Here is a 14,843-nt window from a genome sequence, read left to right as displayed (position 1 = left end):
TAAAAGTCGGGGGTCTTCTTATACACCCTATGTCGTCTTATAGGGCCGGTGAATATGTGCCTTTTGGGGGGGGGGGGGGGGAGTGATCCTGATGACGACGAGGGGGCGTCTCACAGGAAAGTGAGTATCCCCCATTACCTTATCATAGCGCTGCAGCGTGGGGTCTCTGTGCTGGGAGCGGCGGCTGCTGTGCTGTGGTGCGGCGGCTCCTCTTCTGCAGTGTGGGGCCTCTGTACTGTGGGGTGGCGGCGGCGGCTTATCTTCATGCAGTCGGGGCTCCTCCGGCATCGCAAAGCTCGGAAGCCCCGCTGGCAGCTCCATCGGTACAATGCGGTGGCCTCCGGGAAAATGGCCGCTGCTCAGATTCAGATCTCGTCCCGAGATCTCGGGAGACGAGATCTGAATCTGAGCAGCGGCCATTTTCCCGGAGGCAGCTCAATAGGTGCGATGCGGTGGCCCGGCCGCTGGGGGCTGCGCATGCTCAGATTCAGATCTCGTCCCGAAATCTCGGGACACGAGATCTGAATCTAAGCAGCGGCCATTTTCCCAGAGGCCACCGCATTACACCGATGAAGTTGCCGGGGCTTGCAGGCTTTGAGATGCCGGAGGAGCCCCGACTGCATGAAGATACGCCACCGCCCCACAGCACCAGAGGCCCCACACTGCAGAAGAGGAGCCGCCGCACCACACACAGCAGCCGCCGCTCCCAAGCACAGAGACCCCACACTGCAGCGCTACGATAAGGTAATGGGGGATACTCACTTTCCTGTGAGACGCCCCCTTGTCGTCATCAGGACCACTCCCCCCCCCCCCACCCACCATATACACCCGGCGTACAAGGCGATTCCCGGCGTACAAGACGACCCCCGACTTTTAAGAAGATTTTCAGGGGTTAAAAAGTCGTCTTGTACGCCGGAAAATACGGTAGTTATAATTGACAAAAAAATGCTGCTTCAAATCTGCACCAAAAACAAAAAAAAGGTGAAAACGCGGTGAAAAAAATAAAGAAAATGCAACAAAAATGCAATAACAGCAGATATTTTTTGTATATTTTTGTTGAAGACGCCTGCAGACAAAACACAGCGGATAAAAAAGCTGCGCTTTTGCACATGAAACATAGCTTTTGGGTGCATTCGATCAGATTTTACACGGCAATCCTATGAACAGTGTTGAAATAATAAAAGGTACCTTTTCGACAGCTGCAATGAGGCAAAAATTTACAAATTCTTTAAAAAATCCTCTTTGAAGATGATCTGTTATATCTACAGTGAGCATGAAGTGGTAGATTTGGCAGCAGTAGTAACACAGACTGAGCACAATTACAGAAGCCTGTAGAACAGAAAATAGGAAAATATTACATAACTGGCAATTCAAAAGACCCATCATTAGGTCAGAAGTGGCTAGTTATTACTCTTATTTTATTCCACACTGCTCCCGAGTACTTTGTTTTTTGTCTGTTTTTTATAATCCACTGTACAGTTCTTGAGATGTGTTTTTTTTTATTTAACAATTAGTAATATCTTATAAGGTATTTACCAAGGGGGCGGTGCTAACAGGATAACAATGCAAAGTAGCGTAAAGACACGACTTCAGAGAATCCTGTTAGTCACACTTTAAAGACTGTAAAAAAGAAAAATAATCATGACTCTGGAAAGTATGGAGAATTTAAACAAAAAGAATGAATACTCAGGAGGAGCAGCAGGAATAAAATAGTAGTATAAACTGGCCACTTTTGACTTAGTTGGATTCGGCAAAACTTTAATCCAAAGTTTGGTTCGGGAACCAGAACCCAAACTCCATAGAAGCCAATGGGGATTTGAACTTTGGTGTGCTGTAAATAGGCTGTAAAATGGTTGTAGTGAGGGCTATGGGGCTGTAAAATTGGTGTAAGAGCAGAACAACTGCCCTGCAAACAAATGTGGATAGAGAAATTTCTTAAAATAACAGGAATCAAGTCGATAGGGCCTTTTTCTTGTCAAAAACATCGGCAAAGGACAAATAGGCAGACGGCAAACCGGGCAGCGATGCCGGACAAGATGGGGCCTTAGCCCCCAGTCGCCGGCTTTCCCTTTCTGGTTTTGAAAATTGCACGGGAGCCCACGCCATTTTTTTCCCTTTTTTAAAAAAAATTAAACAGATATTGGGTTTAATGCAGATTTTGTGTGTGTGTCTTTATTTAACTCTTTATGTATCATTTTAGTACAGTATGTTAATTACTAAACATTGGCCTTGGTATTATATATCTAACTATAGATATATCTTTAGATAGATTGCTAGATAGATAGATAGATAGATAGATAGATACACATATATATATATATATCGATAGATATATCTATCTATAGATATATCTATGGATAGATAAAAACAGCAAAAAAAGGGAAACAGCACAAAAATATCAATAAAAGTGAACTTCAATGCCCAATGGCGTGGCGATGTTTCGGATATAAAATCCTCTCTCAAGCCACAGATATATCTATCTATCTATAGATATACTCTGTCTGCAGTCTCTAACATCATGTCCGCTCTCTATCTGAAGCTCAACCTCTCCAAAACTGAACTTCTTCTGCTCCCGCCTTCTACTAACCTCCCTAAATCTGACATTTCCCTCTCCGTGGGTGGCACCATAATAACACCTAGGCAGCAGGCACGCTGTCTGGGTGTCATGTTTGACGCCGATCTCTCCTTCACCTCCCACATACAATCTGTTGCCCGCTCATGCCGCTTACACCTAAAGAACATCTCTAGAATCCGCCCTTTTCTCACCATGGAGACAACAAAAACTCTCACTGTCGCCCTAATCCACTCCCGCCTGGACTACTGCAACTCTCTTCTAATTGGCCTCCCCCTCACGCGACTTTCCCCTCTCCAGTCTATCCTTAATGCAGCAGCCAGGGTCGTCCATCTGGCTAATCGTTACTCGGACGTGTCCGCTCTTCGCCAGTCATTACACTGGCTGCCCATTCATTACAGGATACAATTCAAAGTACTTTTTCTCACCCACAAAGCTCTCCACAGTGCGGCACCCCCTTACATCTCCTCCCTCATTTCTGTCTATCGGCCTAGCCGACCTCTGCGCTCTGCAAACGACTTTCGACTAACCTCTGCACTAATCCGTACCTCCCACTCCCGACTCCAAGACTTCTCCCGTGCTGCGCCAATCCTCTGGAATGCTCTACCCCAAGATATTAGGACCATCCACAACTTGCATAGCTTTAGGCGCTCACTCAAAACTCATTTGTTCAGAGCGGCCTATCACGTTCCCTAATCAGTCATTTTATGTTTGTGTGTGTAGCCCATTCACTATCTCCATCTACCCCCCCACCCCCTGAAGATGGCTGGACCATCATTGTAAATACACCATTGTAAATACACACCTGTACTTTGTATCTCCCGCACCTCATTGTAGATTGTAAGCTCTCACGAGCAGGGTCATCTTATTGTGCTTTATTATTATATTGTTAACATTGTTACCTATGACTGTTGTGTTTGAAACTGTTAAACTGTAAAGCGCTGCGGAATATGTTGGCGCTATATAAATAAAGATTATTATTATTATTATTATTAGATATAGCTATGGATAGATATATAGATACAGAGCCTTGCAAAAGTATTCGGCCCCCTGGAACATTTCAACCTTTTCCCACATATCATGCTTCAAACATGAAGATACCAAATCTAAATTTTTGGTGAAGAATCAACAAGTGGAACACATTTGTGAAGTTGACCGAAATTTATTGGTTATTTTAAATTTTTGTGGAAATTCAAAAACTGAAAACTGGGGCATGCAATATTATTTGGCCCCTTTACTTTCAGTGCAGCAAACTCACTCCAGAAGTTCATTGTGGATCTCTGAATGATCCAATGTTGTCCTAAATGACTAATGATGATAAATATAATCCACCTGTGTGCAATCAAGTCTCTGTATAAATGCACCTGCTCTGTGATAGTCTCAGGGTTCTGTTTGAAGCACAGAGAGCATCATGAAGACCAAGGAACACAACAGGCAGGTCCGTGATACTGTTGTGGAGAAGTTTAAAGCCGGATTTGGATACAAAATGATTTCCAAAACTTTAAACATCCCAAGGAGCACTGTGCAAGCGATCATATTGAAATGGAAGGAGTATGTTTGGTATTCGTGCCTCATAGGTTTCCCCTGATATTTGGAGGTTTCCGTTCCCCCATTTCTTTGTCTTTATTATTGTTCAAAAAAAATCTTTTTACATTTTTCATAAATAAATATATTGATTTTAATTGTATTCTCCTCTCACTTCGTTTCTTTTGTGGCACCTACCATATTGGAATATGTTTTGAGACACTGCAAATCTACCAAGACCCGGCCGTTCCTCTAAACTTTTATCTCAAACACTACCACCAGCTAAGGGGCACTGTGATGGGGAGTCCCTGTGCCCCATCATATGCTAATCTGTTCCTGGGCTGGTGGGAGGAGATTATTGTTTTTGGAAGTGACATCAAATGGTGGCAAGACCATATATCTATTTGGTATAGGTTTATTGATGATGTCTTCGTGGTATGGACAGGGAGAAAAGGTCTATTCAATGAATTTGTAAAGGATTTAAATCAAAATGATGTGGGCCTTAGGTTTACATCAGAGATTCATGGGGAAGAATTGCCATTCCTCGATGTTAAAATCAGAAAAGAAATGCATGGAGGTCTATCCACGAGTATATATCGTAAGCCGACAAGTACTAATAGTCTTCTACACTGGCATAGTCATCACCCTGTTCCCCTAAAAAGAGGAATACCTAAGGTACAGTTTCTTAGATTGAGAAGGAACTGCTCTAGGAATGACACCTTTAAGGGGCAATCAGGGGATAAGTATTATAGATTTAAAGAAAAGGGCTATCCGGGACATGTCCTGGATATAGCATTGGATTTCGCGAAAAAAGCGGATAGACAAAGTAAATAGCCCCCCTGAGATTATGAGAATTATTGGTACTTTTGATTCGAGACATCAGGAAGTTAGACAAATCTTTGCTAGGCATTGGGATGTTTTGCAGTTTGATTCAGACCTCAAAGACGTTGTGGGAGAACGACCAAATATCACATTTAGGAAAGGAAGATCGATTATGGACATGCTGGTGCATAGCCAGTATAGAAGACCAGTGGCTAGTGGCAGATGGCTGGACAGGAGATCATGTGGCTTCTATAGATGTGGAGACTGTAGCATGTGCAAGTGGATGAAACCTTGCAAGTAGTTCTGGAGCTCCTCTACGGGGAATATCTTTTACCAACGTGATTTCTCTAACTGTAAGACCACAGGGGTGGTCTATTTGGCCACCTGTTCTTATCCTAGGGACTATATAGGTAAAACGAAGAGAGAATTTAGGAGGAGAGGAGGGGAGCATATTGGAGATATTAGAAATAACTGGGACATTCCACTGGCTAAACATATTAACCAAATCAAAAGAGGACAGGCAGTCATAAAGTCCGAAAATTACATGCTTTATTATATCAAAACCATAAAATACACAGACAAGCAATGCATGACTGGGCTAACAAGATGACAATAGGGGGTCACCTACAACATGCAAAAAGAAGCCCAAAGGCAGGGTGTCACCTGACAAGTAGTACTATTACTGGCATATGGGGAACGGCTCAGAGTACACACCGCTATAGTGTAATGATATCCCTTGTAGCTGGGAGATGCTGAATCCGCAGCGCTGAGTACTCAGTATAAGCATTAAATACCAAGGTTAAAAGTAAGCCAGATAAATCTTTTATGCGCCCCTGAGGAAGGAACACTACCGAAACGCGCGTCGGGGTGTATGGGTGTCCCTGCGCTACAGACCATCGGCATTTGGGTAATATATCTGGCTTACTTTTAACCTTGGTATTTAATGCTTATACTGAGTACTCAGCGCTGCGGATTCAGCATCTCCCAGCTACAAGGGATATCATTACACTATAGCGGTGTGTACTCTGAGCCGTTCCCCATATGCCAGTAATAGTACTACTTGTCAGGTGACACCCTGCCTTTGGGCTTCTTTTTGCATGTTGTAGGTGACCCCCTATTGTCATCTTGTTAGCCCAGTCATGCATTGCTTGTCTGTGTATTTTATGGTTTTGATATAATAAAGCATGTAATTTTCGGACTTTATGACTGCCTGTCCTCTTTTGATTTGGTTAGTATAGATTGCAGTTGTCCATATGTCCATGCATAGGTGGTGCTGGGGTGGATGATGTTGGACAGGTGTGTGTGTATATATACACACACTTATAATATATTATCATGGTTGTCCCCACCATCTAACATGCCTATCAGAATTTTTCTTTTTTCTTCTGGCTAAACATATGCAGATGTTCCATAATGGGAATTTAATGGAGATCAAATTCATCGTCATTGAGGTAGTGTATGTGAACCCTAGGGGAGGAGATGTGAATAAAGCTGTCCTGAAAAGGGAATGTGAGTGGATCTATAGGATGGAATCCCTGGAACCGAAGGAATTAATGAACAATTATCCTTCGCCTGTTTTCTGTAGCCATAAATGATTGCATTATATGACCTGTTTGTGCGGGGGGAATGGCTTTTCTCATTGTTTGTATAATCTCCCTTCACATGGGGGGTGACATAGATTGTTATGAAAGATTTGATTTATCATATTCCTCCTGTTACTTACCACCTCATGTCTAATAATGAGGCTCGTCCTGCTTGCCGAACTCCTAGAACATTTGAGAGATTTTATTTGGTATGAGAATTGATAGGCACAATGCCGATCAGGAATGGGATTTTACATCTAGCGCTAATTGAACATTTACTTATGCATTTACTTAGCGATATGGTGATATGTTCCATTCCTGGTCTGTTCTGAATGCAGTGGACATGGGAAAAGCTTGCGTTCCAGACAATCTATCCGGATGTAATGCTGCAGGCTTTAGGACATGCGCCGTGGTCTGGCAAGTGGTCGGTGAAAATGGATAAGAATATAATGAGTATTGACACCCTATTTATCTGATGTGCTATTCAGCAGGTCTGACATTGGCTTATCTGATTTGGCTGCATCCTTATATGTCAATATTTTAATCAATAGTGTTATAGTGTCTATATCGTATGAGATTTTGGGGTGGTGGTCCTAACCCCCATCAATACCAATAGTTTGGTCTACAAAAGACCTATCCATGATAGTGATTATTCACCATTATACCACTGGTTGCCTTATGTGTCTGTTTCATTGTTTTTAAGGTTGTGTGCTTTGAGTCTCCTTAGCATAGGTGTTCTATGTTAATTGGTAGGGGTCCCTAGAGGATCTGTGTAGAGGGTCTCCCTAGTGGTTGCAGGGTATATCAGGGCCTTTAAGGATAGTCATCGTTGAGCGGGGGCACCAATACGCTTCCCCCCTAGGGTGCCAACCTCCGCAGCCAGGTAGGTGTGAGTTTAGGTGACACACCTAGGGACTCATAGTTTTCCCATCAGTTTTTAATTGTTTTTGAACACTTTTTGTTTGGCTATTTTGGTCACATTTTTTGGTGTGGACTGATTTTTGGTCCTTTTATCAATGAAGTATTATCTGTATAGGGAAGTTTGTATGATATTTATTTGGAACCCCTGATATATATTTATTTTTGAAAAACATTTGTATATGGAGCATCTTATGGGGCCATAATGAACTGCATGGAGCATTACATGTGTGGCACATTTGTATATGGAGCATTATACAGGGCGTATTTTAATATGGAGCATCTTATGGGGCCCATCATTAACTGTATGGAGCATTATATGGGGCTCCTGATTCAATATGGATATTCAAAAACACTTAACCTACTCAATTAATTTTACTTTTATTGGTATCTATTTTTATTTTTGAAATTTACCAGTAGCTGCTGCATTTCCCACCCTAGGCTTATACTCGAGTCATTAAGTTTTCCCAGTTTTTTGTGGCAAAATTAGGGGGGTAGGCTTATACTCGGGTCGGTTTATACTCGAGTATATACGGTAACGAATAAATTTCGTTCAACTTCACAATTGTGTTCCACTTGTTGTTGATTCTTCACCAAAAATTTACATTTGGTATCTTTATGTTTGAAACATGATATGTGGGAAAAGGTTGAAAAGTTCCAGGGGTCGAATACTTTCACAAGGCACTGTATATCTATCCATAGATATATCTATTTATAGATAGATCTATCTATAGATCTATCTATCTATCTATAGATCTATCTATCTATCTATAGATATTCACTTATATTTGTTTTGTGTACATTATATGTATGTGATGATATTATGGTATTAAATGGAGTATGTAAAAGAAGAAGTTGAACAAAAATGACATCACAAATCTTTTTTTTGTTAAGTAATAGATCTTTATTTAGTTTACAAAAATGCATACAAATCCACCTGAAAAAAAAGCATGAAAATCCGCATCAAAAACGCGTGGATTTTCAACTGCGTTTTCCGCCAAGAGAGGAAGAATCTGCACAGAAAATTCCACGGGCAAATCCGCAACATGTGCACATAGCCTTACTGTCACTGGCTGGCTGCCCAGCACCATAGGGTCTATTGAAGCCCTGCCCCAGTCATTTTGCGCACACTGCAACCGGAGCCTGCGTTCTACAAGCATAGGGAGAGATCGCTCAGCTGCTAGGGAGAGTCTTTAGGCCTCTTGGTAACACAAAAGCCCTTTTCATGGCTACCTGCAGTGTATACTAGGTCAGTGTAGAGTAAGGAGAGAGAGATACTCAAGCAGGGACAGTTTAAAGGAGTCGGTCACTAGCTCCATAATACCACCAAAAAAATTACACACAACAAAGTCAGAGTACAGGGAGGGAAAGATTGTGTATTAGGTAGGGAGAAGTTAAAGTGTTTTTTTCCAGTGTCCATCTTCAAATAGCTCTTGTTAGAGGCAAAGCAATATTTTTACAGCACTAGCATTTAGTGATGCCTTTTTTTAAAGCACCGGTCTATTTTCCCTGCTGTTTTTGGGGTCAGAGCAATAGCGTAGCTACCAGGGGGAGGGGGAGCAGAGGGTGCGGGCCCGAAGCTCAGAGAGGGCCCACCCGGAGCTACGCTACTGTAACTGTATTGGCGCGCGCAGGTCGCTGATACAGTTACATTCTGAAGCAGAGCAGGGAGACTTGATCTCCCTGCTCTGCCGCCGGCCGCTATGGGGCCCCTGAGCAGGCGGGGGGCCCGATGCCAGCAGTGGGCCCCCCCCGCCGTCATCAGAAGATCAGCTGTTCCGGCATTTAGCCGATACAGCTGATCGCATTGATGGGAGAAAAAGCGCTGCGCTCCTTCTCCCATCATCCCCCTGTCAGTGTCGGCGTCTGATGTCGCCGACACTGACAGCGAGCGCGAGGACGTCACTGCCCGGCGACCGCTGTCAGGAGATCAGCGGGAGCAGCGCAGGAACCAGGAAGAAGAGAGGTGAGTATTTATTTATTTATTTTTTTGTTATGGGTGCTGCTGCCTTATTACAGGGTCTGCCTATGGGGGCCTGCCTTATTACAGGGTCAGCCTATGGGGGTGCTGCCTTATTACAGGGTCTGCCTACGGAGGTGCTGCCTTATTACAGGGTCTGATTATGGGGGCTGCCTTATTACAGGGTCTGACTATGGGGGTGCTGCCTTATAACAGGGTCTGACTATAGTGGCTGCCTTACTACAGGGTCTGACTGTGGGGGCTGCTTTATTACAGGGTCTGCCTATGGGGTGCTGTCTTATTACAGGGTCTGACTATAGGGTTGCTGCTAGGGTTGAGCGACTTTTATTTTTATAGGATCGGGTCGGGTTTCACGAAACCCGACTTTCTCAAAAGTCGGGTCGAGTGAGATCGGCCGATCCTATAAAAAAGTCGGGGTCGGGGTCGGCCGAAACGCGAAACCCAATGCAGTGCAATGGGATACTATGGTTCCCAGGGTCTGAAGGAGAGGAAACTCTCCTTCAGGCCCTGGGATCCATATTTACGTGTAAAATAAAGAATTAAAATAAAAAAATTGATATACTCACACTCTGACGCGCCCTGGTAGTAACCGGCATCTTTCGTTCCTAAAAATGGCGCTTGAAAGACCTTTCGAATGCTTCACGGCTTGTGATTGGTCGCGGCGGCCCATGTGACCGCTGAGCGACCAATCACAAGCCGGTGACGTTATTCTCAGGTCCTGTTCTGGTTCTCAGGTACATGAGAATTACGTCACGGCTTGTGATTGGTTGCTGAGCGGTCACGTGGGCCGCCGCGACCAATCACAAAGCCGTGACGTCATCGGAAGGTCCTTCACGTGTTCATTCTTAAGAAGGAAGGCTGCCGGAAAGAAGCAGGGCACGTACGAGGGTGAGTATATACCTAATAGGAATATACTCACCCTCGGCTTCTTTCTGGAAGCCTTCCTTCTTAAGAATGAACGCGTGAAGGACCTTCCGATGACGTCACGGCTTTGTGATTGGTCGCGGCGGCCCACGTGACCGCTCAGCGACCAATCACAAGCCGTGACTTAATTCTCATGTACCTGAGAACCAGAACAGGACCTGAGAATAACGTCACCGGCTTGGGATTGGTCGCTCAGCGGTCACGTGGGCCGCCGCGACCAATCACAAGCCGTGAAGCATTCCAAAGGTCTTTCAAGCGCCATTTTTAGGAACGGAAGATGCCGGTTACCAGCGGCGATGTCCAGGCTGCGTCGGAGAGGTGAGCATATCAATATTTTTTATTTTAATTCTTTATTTTACACTTAAATGTGGATTCTGATACCGATTTCCGATATCGCAAACATATCGGAACTCGGTATCAGAATCCCGATACCAGATTCAGAAGATCGCCGACCTCATGGCCGACCCCACACAGGGGTCGGGTCGGGTTTCATGAAACCCGACTTTGCCAAAAGTCGGCGACTTCTGAAAATGGTCGACCCGTTTCGCTCAACCCTAGTTGCTGCCTTATTACAGGGTCTGACTATGGGGGCTGCCTTATTAAAGGGTCTGACTATGGGGGTGCTGCCTTATTACAGGGTCTGACTATAGGAGTGCTGCATTATTACATGGTCTGACTATGAGGTTGCTGCCTTATTACAGGGTCTGACTATATGGGTGCTGCCTCATTACAGGGTCTGACTATAGGGATGCTGCCTTATTACATGGTCTGACTATGGGGGCTGCCTTATTACAGAGTCTGACTATGGGGATGCTGCCTTATTACAGGGTCCGCCTATGGGGTTGCTGCCTTATTACAGGGTCTGACTATGGGGGTGCCTTATTACAGGGTCTGCCTATAGGGGTGCTACCTTATTACAGGGTCTGACTATGGGGGCTGCCTTATTACGGGGTCTGCCTATGGGGTTGCTGCCTTATTACAGGGTCTGACTATGGGGGCCGCCTTATTACAGGGTCTGACTATGGGGCTGCCTTATTACAGGGTCTGCCTATAGGGGTGCTGCCTTATTACAGGGTCTGACTATGGGGGCTGCCTTATTACGGGGTCTGCCTATGGGGGCGCTGCCTTATTACAGGGTCTGCTGCCTTATTACAGTGTCTGCCTATAGGGGTGCTGCCTTATTACAGGGTCTGACTATGGGGGCTGCCTTATTACGGGGTCTGACTATGGGAGCTGCCTTATTACAGGGCCTGACTATGGGGGCTGCCTTATTGCAGGGTCTGCCTATGGGGGCGCGGCCTTATTACAGGGTCTGCCTATAGGGGTGCTGCCTTATTACAGGGTCTGACTATGGGGGCTGCCTTATTACAGGGTTTGACTATAGGGGCTGCCTTATTACAGAGTCTGACTATGGGTGTGCTGCCTTATTACAGGGTCTGCCTATGTGGGTGTTGCCTTATTACAGGGTCTGCTGCCTTATTACAGGGTCTGCCTATAGGGGGCTGCCTTATTACAGGGTCTGCCTATGGGGGTGCTGCCTTATACTACAGAGTCTGCCTATGGGGGCACTGCCTTCTACAGGGTATGCCTATATGGGGGTGCTGCCTTGTTACAGTGTCTGCCTATGGGGGATGCCTTATGCTATAGAGTCTGCCTATGGGGAGTGCATTATACAATATTGTGGACTATTTGGTGCATTATGCTACTGTATATGGAGGCTATCTAGGGGGCCATCATACAGTATGGAGATTACAGTGTGGGGGTCATTATACATTGTTGGAGCCATCAAACAGTTTGGGGGCTACTAAGGAGTCAGTATACTGTGTGGGTAGTACTATACAGTGAGAGGGCATTATACTGTGTATAAGAGAGCATCATGCTGTGTATAGGGGAGCTGTACAGGGGGTGAGACTCTGGACATTATTAAATGTAAACTGGGCACTTATTGTTATAGGGGAACTCAGGTTACTGTTACTATCAAAGGGGCACACAGGGCAATATTACTTTCTAGGGGGCAAAATATGGGCACTGTTTTCTAGGGCACTTGCACCCAGTATTACTATATTATAGAGGGGTGCTTTAGAATTTAGAGGGCACAGAGAACCACACAGCTGGGGCAGTAATAGGGACACATACGGCAGCAGCGGCTCAGTATTGGGGTATCAGGGGCAGTAATAGGGTCACATACAGCAGCAGCTCAGTATTGGGGTAGCAGGTGGTGTAATAGGGACACATACGGCAGCAGCGGCTCAAAATTGGGGTATCAGGTGCAGTAATAGGGTTATATACGGCAGCAGAAGCTCAGTATCGGGGTATCAAGGGCAGTAATATGGACACATACGGCAGAAGCGGCTCAGTATTGGGGTATCAGGAGCAGTAATAGGGACACATACGGCAGCAGCGGCTCAGTATTGGGTATCAGGTGCAGTAATAGGGACACATACGGCAGCAGCAGCTCAGTATTGGGTATCAGGTGCAGTAATAGGGACACATACGGCAGCAGCGGCTCAGTATTGGGGTATCATGGGCAGTAATAGGGACCCATACGGCAGCAGCGGCTCAGTATTGGGGTATCAGCTGGATGAGGAGTTTGTGCAGGTTGTGAATAGATGGCGATGGGGCTGGAATATGAGAAGTTAAATGTGTCTTTGTTGTATTCTCTGCAGACGAGTTGTAGCTGGAAGCAGTTGTCATGTCGGACTGGGCCAGATGGAAAAGACGGGAAAAATGAACGATTCCATCAGAAAGAACGTCAGCGGTAAGAGATTATGTGTAACTGTGCAGTGATCTGTTATATATTCTGTAGGGCTGGTATCTACCACTGACCATATGGCGGTAATATCCATGTTGGTCTTTATTTAGAGATTATCTTCAGTAACAGCATGGTCATCTGCTGAGGTTCTCCTCCACTATTAGGGCGTGTCACCGAGTTGTAGCCAAGGTTACCTGGTAGCGGCCCACTCAGAAGTTTCACCCAAAGCCCTAGCTACGCCTCTGGGTCAGAGCCTGGCTTCTGCTGTCCACATTATTCCACTTAAAAAGGCGTTAAGTGCCCTACGCAAAGCAGTAATCCAAACATTTCCTACTGTCTGCCACCAAGCATGCACCAGGCCATTTTCCCCCGCTGTTTTGGGGGTCAGAGCCTGCCTTCTGCTGTCCACATTATTCCACTTAAAAAGGCATTAAGTGCCCTATGCAAAGTAGTAGTCCAAACATTTCCTACTACCTGCTACCAAGCACGCGCCAGGCCATTTTCCCCGCTGTTTTGTTGTCACAGCCTGCCTTCTGCTGTCCACATTAGTCCTCTTAAACTTCTGTCAGGGATCTGCCTCTTCATATTCCAATTCCTCTTTCCCATACTCCTACTCCTCATCTTGTGCTGAAGTCCCATCCCCATCACTGCCAAGCTGAGACCTGTGCAGAAGCGCACTGGCAAAGCAGCAACACGCTCTGCTGAAGCTGATCTGCTTAGGTCATAAACCACACACTGCAGCACAGCTGTGGCAAGCCTAAAAACAACAGACCGGTCAATGGCTCTCCCCGCTGCACCTCCAACCCGGTCTGGTCATCTGCAGTAATGGGCGTGACCTGGTGGTGGCTTTAAAGGTCAGCAAGCTGGTACATGTGCCATGCGTGGCTCACGTGCTGAACCTAGTTGTTGAGAAATTTCTGAAAAGTTACCTTCCTTTCTGTACCTACTTGAGAAGGTGTGCCGTATTAGTGCCCATTTCCGCCATTCCTCTACCGCTTTTACTGGTCTTACAGTGCTGCAAAAGCGCTTGAATTTGCCAAATCATCGATTCATTCGTGACCTGCCCGTGCGGTGGCAAGGATTAGTGAGCAGCAGAGGGCAGTAGCTGAATACCAGCTTCAACATGCATGTCAGACTGAGAATCAGCCACCACACAGAACGATTCTCAAGTGGGTGTGGATGGCTGACATTTGTGAGGTTCTTGAGAACTTTGAGTACTGCACCAAGCTCATGAGCGGTGATCAGGCTATAATCAGCGTAATCTCTTGAAACAACCAGTGCATAATCTCAAAGAGGAAGCTTTGAGTGCCCAGCATGTTGGTATGGAGCAAGACTTCACAATGGGTGATACTACCCAGCCCAGCCAATATTCTGAGGCAACATTGGGTGATGAGGAGGAAGATGAGGAGGGAGAGGAGTTGTTTTTCTGTGCTACCAAGGGGACTCCAAATGCTACAGAGGGGATACCCAACCCAAGTTTCATGTTTGTGCAGCCAGGATGGGCTGGAGAGGAGGAGGTGGAAGAGGAGAAGGTGAGTCAGAGTGAGGAGAGGATGGGTACTGTTCCTACTGTTGGGGCCACAGAACATTTTCCTTTTTGCAGGTTGGCTCACATGGCACAGTTCATGTGTAAGTGTCTGTGGGTGATACACATTTTATCCAACAACCAATACTGGTTGGCCACCTTTCTCAATCCACGGTACAAGGAGAAATTTTCTTCTCTCCTTTTGGAGTCACCAAAGAGTATTACAATTGAATCATTCAAGA

The 14,843-nt window shown here is 45.5% G+C and overlaps 1 protein-coding gene across 1 annotated transcript in view; it reads right to left on the bottom strand.

The window, feature by feature from the left end:
* LOC143782192 (polycystin-1-like protein 1) overlaps window positions 1–14,843 on the bottom strand; it is a 264,298-nt gene that overhangs the window by 114,841 nt on the left and 134,614 nt on the right. The window contains exon 11 of the mRNA XM_077269385.1: window positions 1,189–1,329. Within this exon, the coding sequence (XP_077125500.1) occupies window positions 1,189–1,329 (141 nt within the window). The remainder of the gene's footprint in view (window positions 1–1,188; window positions 1,330–14,843) is intronic.

Source organism: Ranitomeya variabilis, chromosome 6, assembly GCF_051348905.1.
Source record: "Ranitomeya variabilis isolate aRanVar5 chromosome 6, aRanVar5.hap1, whole genome shotgun sequence".
NCBI classification, from domain to species: Eukaryota; Metazoa; Chordata; class Amphibia; order Anura; family Dendrobatidae; genus Ranitomeya; species Ranitomeya variabilis.
This window is presented reverse-complemented; position numbering and strand designations above follow the sequence as displayed.